General features: G+C 38.9%; 1 protein-coding gene across 1 annotated transcript in view; it reads left to right on the top strand.

Annotated features, from left to right (window-relative positions):
• CNBD1 (cyclic nucleotide binding domain containing 1) overlaps positions 1-22,436 on the top strand; it is a 171,897-nt gene that overhangs the window by 91,092 nt on the left and 58,369 nt on the right. Inside the window, exons 7-8 of the mRNA XM_067467033.1 lie at positions 3,388-3,522; positions 9,747-9,879. Of these exons, the coding sequence (XP_067323134.1) occupies positions 3,388-3,522; positions 9,747-9,879 (268 nt within the window). The remainder of the gene's footprint in view (positions 1-3,387; positions 3,523-9,746; positions 9,880-22,436) is intronic.

Genomic DNA, 22,436 nt, shown 5'->3' with positions numbered 1-22,436 from the left:
ACTTGACTTGACTCAATAAAATCCAAAGTTGATCTTCCCACCGAACATTGACTCAAATTCCTTAAGAATACTCCCTCTTGCCCATGACATCACTCTTTCTCACACCTGTGTTCCCTTTGTTTATCTTTCAGTCTCTGGGAACACAGGATTTGTCTCTGTTTTGCACTATCCCATCTATCTCCACATTGCTTTCAGACTCAATGAATGGCCAATTCTCATGAGAATCACTGCCTGTTTCCCCGACAACAGATCTACCCAAAACATTCCCATAATCTTGAAAAACACTTTCACTTTCCTCCACAGAAACACCAGGCTGAACCAGAAAATCTTGTCCTCATCCTCAGAGGCATCACAGGCCTCAACCTCACAGACACTACTAATATGGTAACGTCTACCATTACAATGCCTTTTTGTGTACATTTAATGAACTATTGGCTATGTTCAATTTTCCTATTCTTTGTTATTCTTGGGCATTTTTGCACTGGCAACTGGTGGCTCTAATATCAGTAGGGCAGTGATTCCAATTCATGTTTTAATCTAGGCTTGAAAAGAGCTCTTCTCAGTGTTGAATGCCCCCCTCCCTCCCAAAAAAATACAGCATTATAGAGAGCTCTTTTCAATCAAGCAAAAACCTGGAATGCATTCATTAGTGCACAAAAATGGAGTCATTGGCCACCTTTACATTTCTGGTAATCTACATGGCTGATCCAGTATTCCAGGGACAGAAAATAGGTTCTCAGAAAGTGCCAATCCTATAGTAATGCAACTGCCCAGCTCATGACTGCATTATGCATTTCTCCTGGTCTGTTTTCTTTAGACTCCTCTACTTTCCTTTTATTTTTGTCAGAAATTTTCAAATGCAGAAGACAGCAGTTCCCAAATGCAAAGGACAGCAGATTGACTCCTATATCCAATTCCAAGAAACAGCTAAAATAAAACTTTTAAAATCTAGAGTCAAAATATTAGCCTTTTCCAAAGATACAGAAAAAACAGGGAACATAACAGGAACATTTAAAAAAGAAAATTGCATAGTTGTTCACAGCCAAGAGAAATCTACTTCTCCATTGTAGTGTAGGCTTCAAAGTTTCATGTGAAATAGATATTTTCTTAGTTTTGATACATGTGTTCTTCTCAGTTAATGATGTTTTCCAATTGATGTTTTCCATCTTCCTCTTCTCTTTTGTCACACTGAACAATATGTCTTTCTGGAATTAGAGCTTTTACTTCCATAGTAATATGCTATATTGAAATTAATGGGGCTGATTTATAGAGCATATGGATGTAGGATATAGGTAGGGTACATAATGTATTGGGAAGCAATATATTTCAAATACCTATTTACTTTTTGTAGCATTTTTATATATTCTGTACATTAATTAACTGACAGAAAGAACACAGTAGCTACATGATGCCTCAATGTGCATTCTGTAAGATAATAAAGCTGAATTAGGAAGAAATGAGAGGAAAATAGTCTTCAGCAAATATTGTAAATCAGTTAGGCACAGAAAGCATGACAATAAAACCTGAAAATAGACTCATACGTAGAATGTAGCACATCTGAAAATTTCAGATATGTAAGTAATTCAGACTTCCAATGAACTAACATTTGAAACAACAACAGCAATGATGTGTGTATTACTCTACGTAATCGGGAATTTTAAAAACATGCAAATATGGCTTTTGATAAAACACCTATAGAAACAATGTGAACTTGACACTATTCTCTGTGGATGTCACAGAAGGCAGCTGGGTTCAATATGGCCAGGTAGAATCTGCATGTTTTGTTTGTAGGATTGGCTTTGTGATCCGAGAGCAGTCTGTGATAATCTGTGGTGTTTGTGTAGACAGAAGAGCTCTATGTGTTTCCATTGATTCTTAACTTGAATCCCCACCCTTCCAAATGACATCTTCAGTTACTCAAGAAAGTGTGTGATCCATTTCTTCTCTGTGCACCCTTACAAATGCCACACCAGCATGCATTTAGAACAGTGGTTCCCAACCCTCTTCTGACCAAAAGTGTTACAAATCAGTTTTTGGTCAACTTTAGATTTGGTTTGGTTATTTGGGGTGCTGATTCAGAAAATTGTAATGGATAGACCACATCAGCTCTGGTTTCTGATACAGAACATATGCCATCCAGTAGTCATCATCTGCTCACCCACAGAAAACCATATTTAATAAGCCTCAGGACTATAAGAGGGTTTCATGAGACCAGTTGCTCTTGTTGCAACTGTGTAGTAACAGTGAGGACAATATTTTAGTTTTTGCAGACCACTGGTGGCCTGTGGACCTCAGGTTGGGAACCACTCATTTAGAAGTAACATCACATCATATTGGGTTTCATTCAACGGTTGTGGGTGGGGAGAGAAATGAGAAACATAAAACGTTGTGGTAGCCTTTGGATGTGTAGAAGTAAAATCGCCACATGTTGCAGTGGTTTTGAATTGTTCTTTCTGTTTGTGGCTGAATCATTCCCCCTCTTTTTCAATTTTTCTGGGGGATGTTTCTGGAGGCTTCAGTGGGTAGAAAATGGAATCTCAGGGGCACCATATACCCCATGATTACCAACTTCCCCTCCTCTTTTCAAATGGATTCCATTTTCTCATAAAATGGACATGCAAATGGACTTAGTGGCCTCTAAAGTTGCCACAAAATACTTTAAGTGTAAGAGATCTTGAAATTTAGTGGGCTCACAGATGTGGTTAATTTTTGAATATTGAAATGAGAGATGTGGTAGTGGAGTGAACACAAAATAGAGGGCTATCACCACTTTCTTCTCCTCTTGTCAGGTGGATCTTAATAACAAACTACTCCAAATTCTCATATATATGAATTTATGTTAAATTGTAATTTTCCTTTTCTAAATTTAATGTGATTTTATAGTCTAGACTGCAACATAAGAGAAAGCCTTGTAAAATGTGTTCCTCTTGTTTTTGGAAAACTTAACTACGTTCACATAATTAACCTTTTGTCCATTGTAATAAGATTTTTTACTAGATGGATTTCTTTGTTTGCTTTAAAGATGTCTGTGTCACAGATTTCCTATGGTTAATGATCATTTTATTGTATTGTCGAAGGCTTTCATGGCTGGAATCACTAGGTTCTTGTGGGTTTTTTCAGGCTATATGGCCATGTTCTAGAGGCATTTCTAGAAATGCCTCTAGAACATGGCCATATAGCCCAAAAAACCCCACAAGAACCTAATTTTATTGTATGTTTTCTGTAAAATATATCAGTCAGTCCTGACCCCTGCACGACCGAATTTTCAGGGTGTACATAATTGTTTTTCTTGCAATATCTAACTAAGCAAATAAAATCTAGATTTTATGGCATTATCCCTAGTACTTAATATGAAATGCTGAGTTTCCCCCTCCCCTCTCTCTCTAGCTTGGTGTAGGTAGTTGCTTTGGGACATTGGTACCTCTTCCTGGACGGCTGAAATATAAAACTCTAATCATTTCTACCGAGGAGGACTGTGATTTCCTCAAAATCTCATCTATAGATTACTTAAGAATAAAAGCGGTGAGTATTTTCTTAAAAAGTCCAAATTGCATCTGGCAAATTAATCCCAGACTGAAAAAAAGTGCAGTTCATGGATACTTTTCCTCACTGGTGGTTTACAGTCAGATTAGTAACTTATCATTTGTACAGGTTTATGTGTAAACTTATATGGATGCGCTGTGAACATGTTTGGAATATTTATTTCACCCAGCTTGTCAGAACCCAGATGCCTTAAAGAGCCAGACACAGGAGTATGTCCAAAACAATAATTTATTAAAGCAAAGTAAACAGGACTCAGAGACACTTGCTTCAGTGCCTCTGGTCAAAACTCAAAGGTTGTAGCAATTTCTAGCTTGTAAAACAAACTTAGTCAATAATCCGGATTAAACTGGCAAAACCCCCGAATTAAACAAGAGTTCTTCCAAAGCACACCAAAAACACACAGTTCAATGAAAACAAATAAAGAGCCGTGAAGAGAAGCTGTCATCCAAACACAGTCCAAAGTCGAAGAAATCCCAGTTGAAGGTTCTAAAATCCACAAGGCAGTGTCATCGTCAAAAGCAGTCCGAAGTCAAGGAGATGGGAAATCCCCACTTACGAGAATCCAAGCTGGTCAGTACATGAAGCAAAACAGCAACCTGCAGATCCAGGATTCAAGCCCAACAGGAAAGCGACAAGATCCAAGGCATGCAACCAACACTTTGCCTACTGCAAAGTTCTATCATTCCAGTGCCTACATTTATCTTACAGCTCATCATCCGATGATGAGCTGCCCTCTACCACATCCTCATCACTCTCAGCTGGCTTAGCTTCCACAGCTGAGCGCCAACGCCCATCCCTCCAACTCTTCGACCTCATGTCAAGACTTAGATCTCCCCATGATTCCACAGTATCACCTGACTGCCAATCCCCGCCACCAGAAAACCCCGCAAAAGTGTCATTAAACGTTGGTTGAGTACACACATTCTGAACTTCCTGTCCAACCCAGTGGCTCCTCTTCATCCCCATCACTCCCAGACCCATCATTCCCAGAAAAACCCATGAAACCTCTTCCTCCGTGGGAGCAGTAAGTATGTCCCAGATCTTCTTTCTCTGACGCTCCTCATCTGATTCCTGCTCTCGAGTAATTCTCTTAGTCCCTCTATTCCCATCTGTATCCTTCCTCCTCCTCACTCATTTCACTCTTGGAGAACCCCTCGAAGGACTCTTCATCAGTGGGTGACATCTCCCGGATCCTCTTCCTTTGCTGTTCCTCGTCTAACACCTGGGTGCCTCTTTTCCCTCCTCTACCACTCCTACTACCAGCTGCAGCATTGCCAACAGACTCTACTACAACACAGCTATTGTTAGAAACAGTGGGAGATGGCACATGATTTCCTTGTTAGGAGGTGATGGTGAAACCACTCTAGATTTTATAACATATTTTAATCTGTTCATATTGCTGTACTCCGTCCCGCAATGTGTACAGCATCTTGGGCTACACTTCTACACTATCTGATTATTCCAGATTATATGGCAGTTGAAGACTCATATAATCCAGTTCAAAGCAAATAACCTGGGATCAGATCCCAGGATATAACTTTAGTGTAGAGAGGGGCTTGGATGGTCTCTGAAAAGTTTTATCTCATATTGGTAAGTTGTGCCACCTCAGCAATGTAGAAACCATCAGCTCAGAGCCAACATATTATAGTGATTTGAATGTTGAATTGTGAGTCAGGGTTTGAATATCTTCTCAGCTGTAAAAACCTACTGGACAAGTCACATACTCTCAGCCTCAGAGGAAGGCAAAACCAACCCTCCTCTGAACAAATCTTGCCTAGAAAACTCCATGTAGGTTCATCCTAGTTAGGATTTCCATAAGTTGGAAATAACTTGAAGGCACATCACGACATCCCAATGATTAGATGTCACTTAAATATTTGAAGGAGGCTCCACTTTCAAGCTTACAGGATAAAAGAAATGAAACAGAAGGAAGAAGGCAGGCATGGTAAGGAAAACAGAATCAAGCAAAGTCAGAGCCAGGTTTTTCCAGTTGCATACTGATCAGGAGGAGTGATGGCTAAGGAGAAGCCCTTGGGAAACAAAAAGTCAAATGGCAATTGGACTCAGCTGGGTAGATAACCTTTTCCACAGTATCCTTAAGACAGATGCCCTGTGTTATTTAAATATACTGAATCACTGAAGTCAGGTTTTTGACCATTAATAGTGTTTTGTCTGGAAATTGTGGAAAAATGGTTATTGCAATTTCTCATTAACATATTATTTAGAAAAAGAGTGGAAACCTGTGGGAACTTAAGGGTTGCATTAGTCTGAAGAAGATGTTGGAAGGTCAAAACATCTACTAAAGACATTTCTGCCCCCAAATACCGAGCGGCTGTTTTACCATGTTGTTGGCTTTCCTATTCCTTTCTATACATAATCAAAGGCTTTCATAACCAGAATCACTGTTGTAAGTATTTTGGGCTGTATGGCCATGTTCCAGAAGCATTCTCTCCTGATGTTTCGCCTGCATCTTTGGCAGGCCTCCTCAGAGTTTGTGAGGTCCTAACAACCTTTGAGGATACCTACCATATATGCAGGTGAAATGTCAGAAAAGAATGCTTCTGGAACATGGCCATACAGCCCAAATAACTCCAATCCAATAAGCCTTTATTGGCATATATAGCAAAACAGTATAAAATACAGTATAAATTATAGAAAAGGGGGCTTCACTTTTGCTGCACATTCTGTTTACAAACTTTGTTCAGGAATATTGCCACTGAAAGGCAACAGTCAAATTCTTGCCAGTTCAAAAGCATAATAACTTTGTCTGGGTCAATATAGTTTTTTAAAGAATCTATAACTTGTAATAGTAAGCTAGATCTTAGTTCCTGTTAGAGTGGGCAGTACTTTGGCTTAAGTAGGCAATAATAATTTCCCAATGCCTTGAAGACTTTTTCACTGTCAGAGTAGTGTCAAAATATCTAAACTCATAATATGACTAATGAATGTTCCTTATGTGTCCATTACAAGTGGGTTTTTCTTTGTTCTTCCTAATAACAGCTGTGAATTTGAGTCCTGAAAGACGTACATTCCTTATGTCCTCTTCCAGACACAGTTCAAAGCCTAATTAAAAATAACACAAAAACTCATACATGCAGTCCCCAAGTTAGGAACAAGACAAGTTCTGTAGGTTTGTTCTTAAGTTGAATTAAGTCAAACAAAAGGAATCAACAGAACAAATTATTGACTAGAAGCCCCATTCCATTGTTTAGCATTTGAGGAAGTAATGTAATTTTAATGCTCATTGTATGTTTGCCTACCCACCCCTGAAATGAAGAGACCAGACACAAATATATTGGGTTAATAATTGGGCGACATTTATTAATTGTTACCTATTTAACTTTCCTATAACGAAACTATGAATGTGTTGGACTTGGTGTGGTGAAGCCGAGGTAGCGTCCCTACCTGGCCTACCCCTCGGCTTTTAAGGACAAAACATCTGGGTCCCCTGGTGACCTAAACCTGGGCAACCTCAAAGCAAAACATTTAGAGAAGCCTCTCTCAAAGTTGTTGAGACCAGACTCTTTCAATTTCTGGGCCATTCAATTTCATATCGCCCCTTAATTGGATATCAAAGTGAGTGTATTAGGTAAAGGCCTACACCCCAAAAGGGGGTTCCTTAGATGTACACCAACTTTTTTGGGTTTCCCTAGCTATTTATGCTAGGTCTATTTAATCAGAACCCATCATCCCAGCTAGCCCCTAAACAGTATAGGATATGCGAAAAAACCTTCCCAGAACACAGGAAGGAAAAATTCCTACCCGGTCTCAATAGGCAACCACAAAGTTATACTGTTAATGGGTGGGAGTGGCAGGTCGGCGGTTGGCAGCTGAATAGCGTAAGGCTGGCTGCACCTTGGCTAGCCACGCCTCTTTCTTCTAGATGGCTCAATTGGAACCATCCCTCCTCTTCTTCAGGGGAAGAGGCAAACTGCTCTCCCTCCCTAACTTTGTCAGGGAGGGAAAGTCTCTTCTTTTAAAAAACATCGTTGCTAGGTTTGATTACAAGATGTTTTGTTCATTTTTGATAATTTTTCTCATTCAAGATGCTTGAATGTGCAATCTGTGAAAAAGATTGGCTTGCTGATCAAAAACAGAAATATTCTCCATATATATTGCATTTGCTATTTTTTTTATGCACCAAACATTGAGTGTTTTTATGCAAGAATAGTTTAAATGATTTTTTTTTTTTGCAAAATGTTTCAGTTAACTTTACCTACCCCTTTTTTGAATGAGGAATTATGATCTATTGAAACTCTTTTTCTTGTCGAGAATATACATGGGATGGTCAAAAGAGAAGTCACTAAAAGTAAAGTTATCACAATATAACAGTCAAAAGAAGGCATGATCATCAAGTTTGCAGACGACACCAAATTGGGAGGGATAGCCAATACTCCAGAGGACAGGAGCAGAATTTAAAACGTTCTTGACAGATTAGAGAGAAGGGCCAAAATTAACAAAATGAAGTTCAACAGTGACAAATGCAAGATACTCCACTTAGGCAGAAAAAATGAAATGCAAAGATACAGAATGGGGGTGCATGGCTCGAGAGCAGTACATGTGAAGAAGATCTTGGGGTCCTCATGGACAACAAAGTTAATCATGAGCTGACAATATGATGCGGCGGCAAAAAAACAAAAACAAAAAAACAATGGAATTTTGGCCTGCATCAAAAGGAGCATAGTGTCTAGATCTAGGGAAGTCATGCTCCCTCTCTATTCTGCTTTGGTTAGACCACATCTGGAATATCATGTCCAATTCTGGGCACCACAATTGAAGAGAGATACTGACAAGCTGGAATGTGTCCAGAGGAGGGCAACTAAAATGATCAAGGGTCTGGAGAACAAGCCTTATGAGGAGAGGCTTAAAGAGCTGGGCATGTTTAGCCTGAAGAAGAAAAGGCTGAGAGGAGACATGATAGCCATGTATAAATATGTGAAAGGAAGTCATAGGGAGGAGGGAGCAAGCTTGTTTTCTGTTGCCCTGGAGACTAGGAACAATGGCTTCAAACTACAAGAAAGGAGATTCCATCTGAACATGAGGAAGAACTTCCTGACTGTGAGAGCCGTTCAGCAGTGGAACTCTCTGCCCCGGAGTGTGGTGGAGGCTCCTTCTTTGGAATCTTTTAAACAGAGGTGGGATGGCCTTCTGTCGAGGGTGCTTTGGATGCAACTTCCCTGCTTCTTGGCAGGGGGTTGGACTGGATGGCCCATGAGGTCTCTTCCAACTCTATGATTATATGAAAAGGGTTGACTAAACCATTCATGATACCAGCAGTAGAAAAGATGATAATGCTGGGAAAGATGTTGGGCAGCAGGAAGAGAGAAAAACTGTGTACCAGATGGATAAACAAAATCAATCAAGACACAATCCTGCATCTGCAGGACCTGATCATGCTATTGAGGATAAGATGTCATGGAGGTGTCTCATTCACAGGGACAGCATGTGTTGAAGTTGAGTTGAGGGCAGTTAACAATAACAAACTAAAAGTAGTATTCTGGATGTAAAGTGACTAACACAACTAAGATTTCAGGGCAGAAGTCTGAGACCTAGAGGAAACCTCTTGTGATATTAAAGGCATATGCCCTAATAATATTGCAAGGATAATATTGTAAAGAGCACCCCTTGAGGATGTAATTAGCCAAGATTCAACTAGGGTGTGCCCTTTATATAAAAAGTCTTGCAGATGAAGCAAATATTTGCCAGGCCCCAGGATTTAAGACTAGAACTTGGAATCTGGCTGCTCTAACAAATGATTACGTATAGTTAACAAGTGACAAATATATCAAGACAATCCTCACATCTAATTGTGTCTTGCATTCCTACACTTCCATATTAAATTCACACATACTGGAACTAAATGCAAAATAGCCACCAATTACTTTCACACCTATACCTGCTTCAAGAGTTCTGCAGCATATCTGTTATGTAAGACTGATGTTTCTGAATGTAATGTTATGACCATCCATTATCCGTAATTTCCATCACATTTATACTAATTTCCATTTCCCATTATATTAAGTTCTAACTGAAAAATAAAATGCCTATATGAAGGTAAAACCCATAATATATATGATTTTCACATTTTGTAGTACTTGGCTCCTCCTGTAGAAAGTATCTTTCCCCTCTTTATATTTGTTTCCCTATTGCTTCTTTTAAAATAGATCTTTGTTGCTACTCTTGAGCATTAAACTGTCTTTCAGGAACTAGCAAAGCGTGAACAGCTGGCAAAAGAAGAATTAATCCATGGTTCTCCATATTATAAAGACTGGCCTATGGTATTTATATTTCAGCTGACTGTTCACTTAAAATGGAAGAAGTTTCCAAAAGGCTATGGTGAGTATAATTTAAAATTAAACTCTCACACAAGCTTTGTGATCTGGTTTCATGGTATGGAAAACAGAATAAATCTGGCCTGCTTTAGTTCATAACTAAGTATTTGAACAATGAAACAAATGTGTTTCTCGTGAATATGTCAACTATAGACCTAGTTCTTGGGTCTATAGTTGACATACTTTCCTTGATCAATAACAACAATTCCTCTTCCTCATCCTCCTCCAAATTGTTATTACTATAATCTTTTGCTCACCTTCCCCTGTGAATTAAGATGGGGTACGAGGACAGACACCAAGTGATAACATCAATTGAAACAGTTCATCAAAAACAACAAATATTAAACAATAAATTCAACTTTTAAACCCATAATTTAAAAATCATTTGATAGGCCTGGCTTGGAACTGGAAAAAAATCTGCAATTCATTTTTGTATATTCATATCAAGAACTGAATATTTTTGGAAAGTTGTGGGAGAATGCAGAGTTATCAGTTTAGTGGTACTCGCTCTTTTAGTCTCAGCTCTGTTCATATGTTTCTGTACAAATGGAATGCAACACTAAACGTCTGTTGTATTTTGCTCCTTATTTATTTGGTTCTTATACTCCTTATTTATTTGGTTCTTATGAAAGCTAAACCAAAGATGTCTAGAATGAAATGCTGATTTGAATGAATGTATCATATGGCTGATCTGCACTGAAAAAGAGAACCAACATTCAAATGTCTTTCAGTTAATTAATTTGTAAATGCTAATTATTCCTTTCTCTGCTATGAGTGGTATATTTTGATTATCCGATTGTGCCACAGCATGTGCTCCTCAATACTTGAGCATTAGCTGATAAAAGTCGTTTTAGAAAACAATATTTAAAGCAACATTTTGTATATTATCAGTGACATAATCTCATTAGGAATCCTCCTTTCACACTTTTTTAAAATTCATATGCTTCATCTACTTTTTTGGCCGATCTTCTTGCAATCACGATTTCCAACTAGTTCCATTAGCTGCTGGAAACAGTTGAAAAAATAACCAAAGCATGAAAATAAGCAAATGCTGATTCAGTGGTTCTACACATTATTGGTTTTTTTAATTTACTATGTGAAATTCATAGCAATTTACAGTGACCTCCTAATATTTATACACAGCCACATCCATGTTAGACTGTAATGTAAATATTCAAAAGAATCTTGTAGCATCTTTGATACTGAAAGAAAAAAAATTCAACATAATCTTTTCTAGAATTGGGGTGTATCTACACTGTAGAATGAATGAGATTTAACACTACTTTAACTTACATGGGGTGCATAACTCAGAATGAGTCTCAACTAGAGAAAACTCACTCAAAAATGTAAATGTGGAAATTAATGCTAGCAAATTTCACTCTTTCATTGAAACAAATCAATGGGACTATGAATTGGACTACACTCTCTATATTTAATAAGCAAAAAACATGACAGGTTTTTTAAAAGTGTGTTCTATTTTGCAAAAAACGGAAAGCAGACCAACGGAGCAACAGGGGCCTAAGATGTAAATAGTTTCAAACAATTCCAGTACTGAATGCATTCCTTAGTACACTACAGCTTATTTTTAGCTCTGAACCTTCAGACCGTGGTTTGTGATTACCCTTTAGATTGGAATTGTGAACTGTGATTCATGACTTAAGTTCTGGTTTTTAGGCTTTATATAAACCATAGTTTGTTGATTCAGATGAGCTTGTAGAATCAGAGTTTGTGCTAAAGAAGAAATAAATAATTGAATCTTAGCTAGTCAGGGGCTCATTCAGACAGGGCCTTTATTGTGGGAACTCCCGCAATAAAGGAGGGGCTATCCAGACAACATTCTGGACAATCCTGCATTAATTTGCTACAAACCAGGAAAACCCTGGTTTATAGCAAATTAATTTGATAGTGCATATATTCCGTGTCTTCTTGGAAGGCATGAAATAAATGCACTATTTCCGGGCCTGGTAAACTGTGAGAATACCCCCCCCCCAGCCCCTATCCCTTAGAAAACTAAGAAAACCCTTACATAGCCTACATTAGAAGCCCCAATGAGCTCTCCCGGAATGCTCCAGGAGAGTTGGGGGGGGGGGAGGAAAATTGCTTCCCCCCTGCTATCCTGGTACATCATTTCTACATGCTGGGAGAGCTCGCTGAGGATTCTAATGGAGGCTTCGTAAGTTTTTCTTTGTTTTCTAAGGGATTTGGGATATTATGGGGAGGGGGATAGGGTTTCCACACATTCTCTCGGGCTAGTCCCGAGAGAACATGTGGACACCCACCCCAGAAAGCACGTGCTTTCTGGGGTAGTTGCGGACAGCCCCCCCCCCCAAAAAAATCTGTGTTTTTTATAACGCGGATGCTTTTGGGATAAAGGGTTGTCTGGAACTGCCCCAGGAGATGAGAGAGTATTAAAACCACAGCACACACTCAATCCTCCAAACCATGATTTAGAGCAATCATCCTCAACCTCCAAATATTGGGTTAGAATTCCCTTCATCTTCAGACATCAGGGCAAAAGGTGGTGGAATGATAGTAATAACTGTGTCCTAACGTCTGAGGGCTCATGGCAGGCTAAGGTTGCTATAGAGGACATGGGCCAAATCTGGCCCTCTATATAATTTTATATGGCCCATGAGATGCTGGACTAAAAGATGCTGGACTACAACTGCTGTGCATTCCTTATCATTCGATATCATGACAAGAGCTGATAGGAGTTGTGATACAGTAACGTCTGGAAATTAGCAGCTTGTTCTGTTTAATCAGGACAGTGGGGTTTGAATTGAGATACAAGACTTGAAGCTATGATGCCTGACTTTGCAATGTCCTTTAATCTTTCCTCAGCCACAGAGCTACACGTGCTTTTGGGTTGCAATTCCTATTATCCCCAATCTGCATGACAAATAGTTAAAAGTGATGGGAGTTGCAATTCATTAACACCTGGAGATGCAAATTAAGTAAAAACTAAAAAACACTGACCAATATGTAAAAAGACTATAGTCGACTCTGTGCATCCATGGATTCAATGACCCTTTGAAGGCAACCAGAAGGTCAATATGGCCCTCAATGAAAATGTTTTTGACATCCCTGCTTTAGAGAATATGAAGATTTTCACATGAGCCAACCATAAATGCTGGTATAATGAAGAAAGCCTTGGAATATGTTCAGTTCATGTGTTTCACATTTTTACTAAGCTGGGTCGGAAGGAAAAAAGGATTTGCCATATAGATCTTTCAGACAGGTTCTTAAATGCTTGTTCCAGTCAGTTCACTGAGAACAGAATTTCATTGCCCTCCCTAGATATGTAGAGCCCCCATATTTAAGAACAGGTGTTTGCCACATTGCAATTTTTCCTCCTCCCCCAACTTTTCATTCTTAGGTGAGAACTCTTCCATAGAGACATCCATTATATAACATCATGTACCTTTAATGGGCAAAAATGTTTTAGGATGAAAGGTGCTGCATACATATAAAATATTACTGTACCTCACTCTGCTTAATTGGGACAGCTGCTTTATTGTTAATCTCCCAGGAAACCGGTATAGTGTAATGATAGCTGACTGTTTATAGCTAATTCTTAAGGGAATCATATTAGCATACATGTGAATAATGCAAATTGATTTAGCACACTTAGTAGTTCAACAGTCGTGAGGAAGGTGGACTTTTAAGATATAGTTTTTCCAGATAAAAATTGAGAAAATAAAATGTATAAAATAATGTGTGTGTGTGTGTACATATGCTTTAAGCTTGAATCTGTGTCCCAGAGGGATATTATAAAATTATATTCAATACAACTATTGCAAACAATCATTTATTTACAAAATCCCACTAAGCATTCACCATCTGCCTTTCTTGTTGATGTTACCTGGAATTGGAGAGATAAACAACATCCCATGGTGCTCCCATGGGCTTTGGTGGAGAACTCAGAAGACAACGCTGGAGCTAATAATACTATTGTCCTCTAAATTAAGGCCATATGGCTTAAAGGAGTCAGTTATGTAGAATCAGCCCCCTTCTGCATTGCCACATAATCCAGTTCAAAGCAGATAATCTGGATTTTATATGGCAATGTAGAAGGGGCCCTAGAAGTTTTTTTTATTTCCCAAGCATAACTGTTGGAGTTATAGACATATTGGAAGGTCAATATCCCTTTACATCAGTGGTTTCCAACCCCTTTTCTTTTTTTCTTTTTTTTCTTTTGGCCATGCCCCATATAAGCATTTTTTTTAATTCCCCTCCCTCCAAATCAAATTGCCCCCTATGGGAACCAGGACTCTGTATTAAAATAATTAGCAAAAAGGGGTCCCATCTTATGGCAATGATATTGCTCATTGCAACTGTGGTGCTGACAGTTAGGACCCATTCACACTAGAGAATTATAGTGCTTCTATTTCAATTAAATTGCTACAGTTCTATCCAATGAAACCTTGGGATGTGCAGTTTAGGGAGGGTTTATCGAAATTTATAAATACAGCTCTGTAGTGCCTCACCAAACTACAAACCCCAGGATTCTCTAAGATGGAACTATGCCACTTAAAGGTAAATTATAGTTTTACTAGAGTGAGGAAACCCCCTTTCTAGCCCCAAAAGGGAGCCCCCTTCCCAGTGGCCCAAGCCACAGAATTCAGAGGGGCCATTCCATAAGCCTGCCCTTCAATATTATCACAAATACGACATTATTTTAATACTTAACTATTGTAATTTATTACAGCACTTTGGCTATACATCCTTTAGAATGATTTTTAAAAAGCTTGGTGGCAATTGGTAAACATTGGTTTATGCAATTTTATGCACCGTGGACCATGACTTGCTGATTCATCGATGGCTATGTCTGGTGTACGAGGTTTAGCCCTTAAATGGTACAATTAATTCCTCCGGGACCGGAGACAGAGGGTGGAGTGGTTAGGCCAAAGCTCTGAGTGCTCCTGCCTTTGCAGTGGAGTTCCCCAGGGTGCTATCCTCTTGCCCCTGTTATTTAACATCTACATCTGGCCACTTGCTGGACTGGTGTGGAGCTTTGGCATAGATTGCTACCAGTATGCAGATGATACCCAGCTACTCTTGCATCTTGAACCTGGGACAACCGCGATTCCTGAGAATCGCGGCTGTGTTTGGAAGCAGCGATGAGTTGGCTGCGAGCAAGCAGACTAAAAGTGAATCCTGCAAAAACTGAGATACTCTGGCCCAGCCAGCCACCAGAATTAATCCAGTCTCTGCCTGCTTTTGATGGGGAAGCTCTGGTTCCATCTGCCACTGTTAAAAGCCTTGGGGTTGTGTTGGACTCATCGCTGACGATGGAGGCCCAGATCACTGCCATAAGTAAGCAGGCCTTTTGTCATCTTCGCCAGGCAAGGAACTTGGCATCCTACCTTTCAGTAGAAGCATTGGCAACAGTAATCCATGCAACAGTCACCACTAGGTTGGACTATTGCAATGCCTTATATGCCAGCCTTCCGAAGTCAACAACTCAAAAGATTCGGATGGTCCAAAATGCGGCAGCCGGGCTGCTAGCAGGATCATCTATAAGATCCCATATCACACTGATTCTGCAACAACTGCATTGGCTACCAATAGAACATCGAATCTCTTACAAGATACTGATCCTGACATTCAGAGCTCAAAATGGCCAAGGACCTTTATATCTTAGGGACTGCCTCATTCCTTTTCCCCATCAGTGGTTACATTGATCTACCCAAGAAAATCTCCTATACATACCCTAGGGAGGTACACAAGGCATAGAGCTTTTTTGACCTATGCTCCAATTCTGTGGAACTCATTGCCTCCATATATTAGAGCAATGTCGGAGTTGCGACCTTTTGTAAAGGCGCTCAAGACTTGGCTGTTTGGTTGTGCATTTAAGTAAAGTGATCAGATCTAATTTGCCAAATAGCCACTGTTGTATATTTTTATGTTGAATGTTTTTATATTGTGTAAATATTGTGTAAATGCTATTTTAAATTGTAAGTCACTTGGAGCACCTTGGTGGAGAGCGACTAATTAAGAAATAAAGTGAAGTGAAGTGAAGCTGGATGTAACATTTAATTGGTGGGGAAATGAAGGGGAAGAACAAAAGGTAGGAAACCTGATACATTTCAAAAGATTGGATGCAACAAATGAAAAAAATCAAAACAAAAAGAACTATAAAGTCAAAAAACTTCAGACATCTTTTCCGGATCTTGTAAAGCAAATGTCACTGCAGTATTCCAGATCTTGTGAATGAAGTGAATCATGCATATTCCATGTTGCCTGTTGTAGGCCCCTTCCACACTGCCTCTATATCCCAGGATCTGATCCCAAATTATCTTCTTGTCCCAGGCCCCTTCCATACAGCTGTATGAAATCCCACATTATTTGCTTTGAACTGGTTTATAACCCAGATAACCCTGCTCAAAGCAGATATTTTGGATTATCTGCCTTGATATTCTGAGTTATATGGCTGTGTGGAAGGGCCCCCAGATTATCTGGCAGTGGAGACTTATATAATCCATCTTAAAGCAGATAATTTGGGATCAGATCATGGGATATAGGATAGTGTAGAAGGGTTCATAGTCAGTCATGGATTAATATTACCTGAGGAGGAAGTAGAGATAGGAACTAGCTAGTTAAAATCAATCAAACAAGGTAGAACTTTTCTAATCAATTGGTCTCTGTATTGTCAAATTCTCTAGTGTATATCAATAGCATCAGAGCTCTTTTATAGACAATTCTAAATACCTTACCAAAATACTAATCCTGGGATTCCCATAGGATAGCATCATAGGAGGTATAGTCATACTGCAATAATGGTGCAATGAAGATATACATCCAATATTGGGTCCCCAGGTGGCGCAGCAGGTTAAACCACTGAGCTGCTGAATTTGCTGAATGAAAGGTTGGTGGTTCGAATCCAGGGAGCAGGATGAGCTCCTGCTGTTTGCCCCAGGTTCTGCCAATCTAGCAGTTTGAAAACATGGAAACGTGAGTAGATCAATAGGTACCTCTTTTATGGGAAGGGAATGGCACTCCATGCAGTTATGCTGGCCACATGGCCTTGGAGGTTTCTACAGACAACACTGGCTGTTTGATTTAGAAATGGAGATGAACACCCCCTACCTAGAGCTGAACACAACTAGACTTAATGTCAGGGAAGACCTTTACCTTTTATTTGTTCATTTCTCCCTCAATTTGACAGATAGAATTTGAGATTCTATCTGTAGGTAGAAAAAAAAGGAATGGAAACTGTTGGTTGTATTTGTAGAAAAGAATTTCAGAAATAATGTATTTTAGAAAGGGATTTATAATTTAAAAACACCTTTAGCTCCTTTTCTCCCACACATGTTACACTTGAAAGTGGTTGGGTTAGAACAGTGTTGTGCAAAGTGGTGGTCTCTGGGCTGGTGCCAGTCCATGATGTGTTGGCTGTTGATCCTTGCAAAGTTTCCAGGAAAGAAAGAAACAATTGTACCAGTTGGCAGAAATTCACTGTAAGTTCCTGGCACATTGGAAAAAAGCAATTGGTGATCCCCCACATCAGATGTGAAGAACTGTGTTTGAAAACTTGAAAATGAAAGGCAGTTGTCAAAGGACCTCCCTAGACATCGTCTATCTCAACTATGAAGAATTCTCAGATGCTTAAAAAGTGAGGTTTTCTCAGGGATTCACAAATAGAAAAAGTGGAGGAAATTATGGGAATGGGAGGTGGGGAAAAATGGGGTCTTGCAAATATCCATGACCATTCCCAATTCAGAAAGTGTTAGTTATCAGTGTTCTACATTATTTTTTTCCTGTCTACAGAATGTTAGTTAGTAGAGAGCAAAATCCATTTCTGTCCTTTTCTAGGATTTCATCTTAATAACTTATGGATGTCTTTCAGTGTAGCACAATATCTTCTTTAGACTGTTAAAGAATATTGCGATACTTATGAATTCTTACCACCTTTTCTTTTTTTATAGGCCTCCTTTGCTTTTTAGAGCCTGTCGTTCTTTGATAATCTAGTAGGCTATTGTGTTCCATTAATGACTGCAATGCATAATTCCCTATGCACATTTAAACTAGAAAATATAGTATATGACACAGAAAGAGTATCTTCTGTATGTCTCATAAAAATTGAATAATTTCGCTTGGAAACTTTTTTCATGTAGCTTTCCTCAAAATATAATGTTTTCATTAAGATAAGACTCGGTGATTTTTACTTGGTTTTTTTATTACATGACTGTTAACTGCCTTTCAAGAAGTACAATGTACAATAATGTGGATAGATGGAGAATAGAAACCCTCATTTATTCAAACAAACATTTCTTTTTATATAATAATTTTTATTTTGCATTATCAAATCCTAACATCATAATGAAGATTCTCTCCAGTGGAATTTAATAGGGGTTATTTTTGGTCAAATTATTCTCAAAATGAGAAGTAATCAAATTTGTCCTGCTTTTAATATTTAACACAACTATGTAGATTTTAACAGAAGAAAGCTGGGATACAAGGTACATACTTTTTCTTCACCCATTATGCTATGTGACAAAGCACAACATCTCTTTTCCCCCCATTTACTGCAAAGGTTATTAGCTTTCTGTCTTCATGGAAATCAGGTTACTAAAATAAGAGTTATATTTTGCTGCAGATTATAAAGAAAATTTAGAACACATCCTCAGTAAATGCATGGCAGTGGCCAGCCCTGAGGCTGTTCTGCACTACATAATTCTTGTGCTGTGATTCCACCTCAACTGCCATAGCCTGTGGGATCCTGGAATTTACTATTTAGGGAGATGTACTTTGAATTCTGCACCTGAGAGCACCTCCCCAAACTATAGGCCCCAGGAGTCCATAGGATGCAGCCATAGCAGTTAAATATCACAGCGCTTGTAATAGTTGAATTCAACGTCCTGATTGCATTCTATGTCTCTTGTTCTATAGGAATGATGAGCAGCACATCATAGGTTACACCTCATTTCACAGTGCACCACTTGCAAATTCCTTTCCCAGACATATTGATCATTGAACATTTTGCAATATTGCTGAATTTCTACTCAACCCATTGAAGTTAGTTTGCACGAGACATTAAAGATAACTTGCACTCAAAATTCATGCCAATTTGTAATGAGGTTTTGTTCTATCTTTCAGCACTTTGTTTACATCAGTGGTTCTCAACCTATGGATCCCCAGGTATTTTGGGCTACAACTCCCAGAATTCCCAGCCAGTTTACCAGCTGTTAGGATTTCTGGAAGTTGAAGGCCAAAACATCTGGGGACCCACAGGTTGAGAACCACTGGTTTACATAGGCTTCCTGTCCCCTGGACTGGACTGTAGTTGCCATATCTTGATTATCTTGATTAAACCAGGACATGTATGTTCAAGCAACATCAGAATGTAGCCAGAATGATAAAATATTAATTATGGACATTTTAAACACCACTGAAATGATTAATAGCAGAGGAATGATCAGAATTGGGCCTGCCAAACAAAAGCCATTGGAGTGTATGCTGTTGTTTAATACAAAAATCACAGAAGGTCATTACCAGCTCAACCATGTGCATTAGCTGAGGAAAATTAAAAAGACTAGTAGCTAGCAGCGGGGATTTTCATTATAATCCAGCACCTGGCCCTTCTTCTGGTTATTCTGGAACAACACAGATTTTAAGTTGCAAATTTCTGGTTGTCAACCACAGTTGGTTTAGCAATGTTCTATCAGTAATATACTACAGAGAAATGAGAGGCTAATGCCCAACAAATTCCATGATAATGTGAGGACAGATGGCAATTGCTCAGATAGAGATCTTTCACAAACATCTAATTATTACCAAGGATTTTTATTATGTTTCTCATTGAATTGGAGGAAAACTAGTTTTCACAATAAAGTCACTTTCCCTGCCAGTATTTGACCCTTTCTGCCTGGCATTGATTTGTTGCAATAGTTAAGCATTACAAATACAAACAGAAATGACGTTCTGATTCCTTTTGGTCTAGCTGGTCTGATGTCACAAGTGGAACAGAGCACCATGGGGCCAGGTAGCTGAGTGATTAAGGCTGACATGAGAGATTCTGAGATCAGAATTTTATTGCACAATATGGTTTAACCAATCTTTCTTTCCTAGGCTATCATTGGCCTTTGCTGATGACATGGCTGCATACCAATAGATGAATCTGTCAGGGTTGCTTTCTTTCACAGTGTGTGGTTTCTCCAGCTTCAGTTTATGTCTTCCTCCTCTGTTTTATGAGGAAAACAACCTGAACAAAATCCTCATCCATCTGTACTAGTTAAATTGAGTGCAGCTATTCCCAGGTTGCAGTGGTCTTTGCCACGCCATAGAGGCATTACAAATAAAGAGCCTGTCAGAGGAGAGAAAATTTTAACGGAGTTAAGAACCCTATTAGCACCACAAACATGGCTGAATAATGGGGATTCCAAGCCATACTTTTAAGAACAAAATGTCTGAATGGACAAAGTTATCAGTGTCACTTTGTCCCATATTTGACTTTTTCCTGTCCTGTTTATAGTGTTATCAGTAAATATGCTTAGTTCTTTTCTAAACCCAAACAAGCCAAAAAGCTTTGGAAAAGTTACAATATGGTAGGATTACTGTGAAATTCTGGGAGATGTAATCCAAGAAAAGTAATTTCCCCAAGCTTTGCTAGACTGTTGGATAAGGTCAGCTTTGTTTTATTTGTCGAAAATAAATACATATAAGTCTATAATACAATAAAGACACCTTTGTACAATTTTAAGAAGAAACAAAAGTATTGTCAGTCAAGAACTGATCTGACAAAATTACAGGAAGCCAACAATTTGAGGTTAGCTGTGGTGTGCTCTAAACTTTGTAGAGAAACTGAGAGAGGTTTAATTTGCTAATTATAGTCCAGAGGATGCCAACTACTACCCTGTATAAGTTTAATCTAACATCTGGTTTACCTTTGCCCCCAAAACGTACACTTCACTGCCCGCTTGAGTTAATCTGGTTTAAGCCTCCAGCTAATACTGATGCTGTTGTCATCATCTGGTTGGAACAGAAAGACTGAAATAATTTTAGGGAATTATATATTTCTGTTGTCTGGTGTACAGAAGATCAAAGATACAAATATAATTAATAAACTATTTTAAAAAGGCAATACTGGTCTTAAATTTTACCCAAAGGCAGATAAAGAGCAAAACTGGTCTCAGCTGGTTGTCACAAAATGGAGGGGAAGTTGACCAGTTGTACAGTTTTGCCATCTCATTGTTGTAGGATTTCGGAATCTGCTGTCAGAAATGATGTAGTGTGTTGCTGCTTTTCTTAAAGGCCTTATAAATCAGATTAATGATAGCTTCCAAAAAGTAACCTCAGCTAAGTGGAACAAATTATGTTTATATCGTATTTTTTATTATTGTAGTGACCTTTGGCTATTGGCCCACAGGAAAAAAAATCCCTCAGCCATAAAAAAGTACATGTGCCAAGACAGCTCCCACCCTAACGCCAGTGGAATATTAGTTCTGGTTATTATTATTTTTTGTTTAAATAGCACCTGGAGGCAATAATATTAGAGTTACAAATGTAACATTTATTTAAAATTAGACACGGTGGTCTTTTTTTTTTTTAAAAAAGCAGCCTCAGCTACTTTTGTGAGTAGCTCTTTTATTCTCCCATTAATGGCACTCTCTTTCCATTGTGATAGGATTGCATGCTCCTAAAAGGCAAGAGATTATGCTAATGGTAACAGTGTGGCTGGTAGGATTTCCCATGTCACACAAGCATTTGCTGCAGAGCCACACTAAATGTACCAAACACCTACTGGCCAGTAACACTGGAGGGGGTAGCACTGGTGAAGAGTCTCAGAGACAGTTGCAGTGGCACCAAAGCTAATGCTTGTTAGTACTAAACAGAAGGAGGTACAGTATACCTGTTTTCAGTGTTGTTTATAATAAAAGCTCTATGATGAAACAATCCAAAATTAAACAACTGATAGTGCCAGAAGATAAAAGTCCCAGATTGGGTGACACTCAGTGAGTTATTGGAGTACAGAAGAGGAGAACTATGAGTAGTGCTCTGGCTAACGATACAGCTGGATTCATGTTGAAAAGTTGCTCAGCTGTTGATGAGTTCAGAGGTTAAATGAAGGTCTGAAGCTGCACAACACATGGCCATCTGTCAGGGGTGCTTTAAATGTGATTTTCTTGCTTCTTGACATGGGGTTCTACTGGATGGCCCATGAGGTCTCTTCCAGCTCCATGATTCTATGATTCTATATTATAGCAGTGATTCTCAACCTGTGGGTCCCCAGGTGTTTTGGCCTACAACTCCCAGAAATCCCAGCCAGTTTACCAGCTGTTGGGTTTCTGGGAGTTGAAGGCCAAAACATCTGGGGACCCACAGGTTGAGAACCAGTGTATCATAGAGACATGAAATAAATGAACCTTGAATCAGGAGAGACTGAACAGTGAAACAAGAAATGGAATCACAAAATTTAAAGTGAGCAAGCTAAATTGGACAGGGGTGGGGCATTTTCAGTCTGATGTCCAAGGTTTACTCAAGAAACGGAAATCTAAGAAGTAATGGCTTGAATACTGTCAAGAGATATAGCAAAAGCAGTCAATGTGTAAAATGCAAAGT

Source organism: Anolis sagrei, chromosome 4 (genome assembly GCF_037176765.1).
Source record: "Anolis sagrei isolate rAnoSag1 chromosome 4, rAnoSag1.mat, whole genome shotgun sequence".
Classification (NCBI taxonomy): domain Eukaryota; kingdom Metazoa; phylum Chordata; class Lepidosauria; order Squamata; family Dactyloidae; genus Anolis; species Anolis sagrei.
Note: the sequence above shows the minus strand (reverse complement) of the source record. Positions and strands in the feature narration are given on the sequence as shown.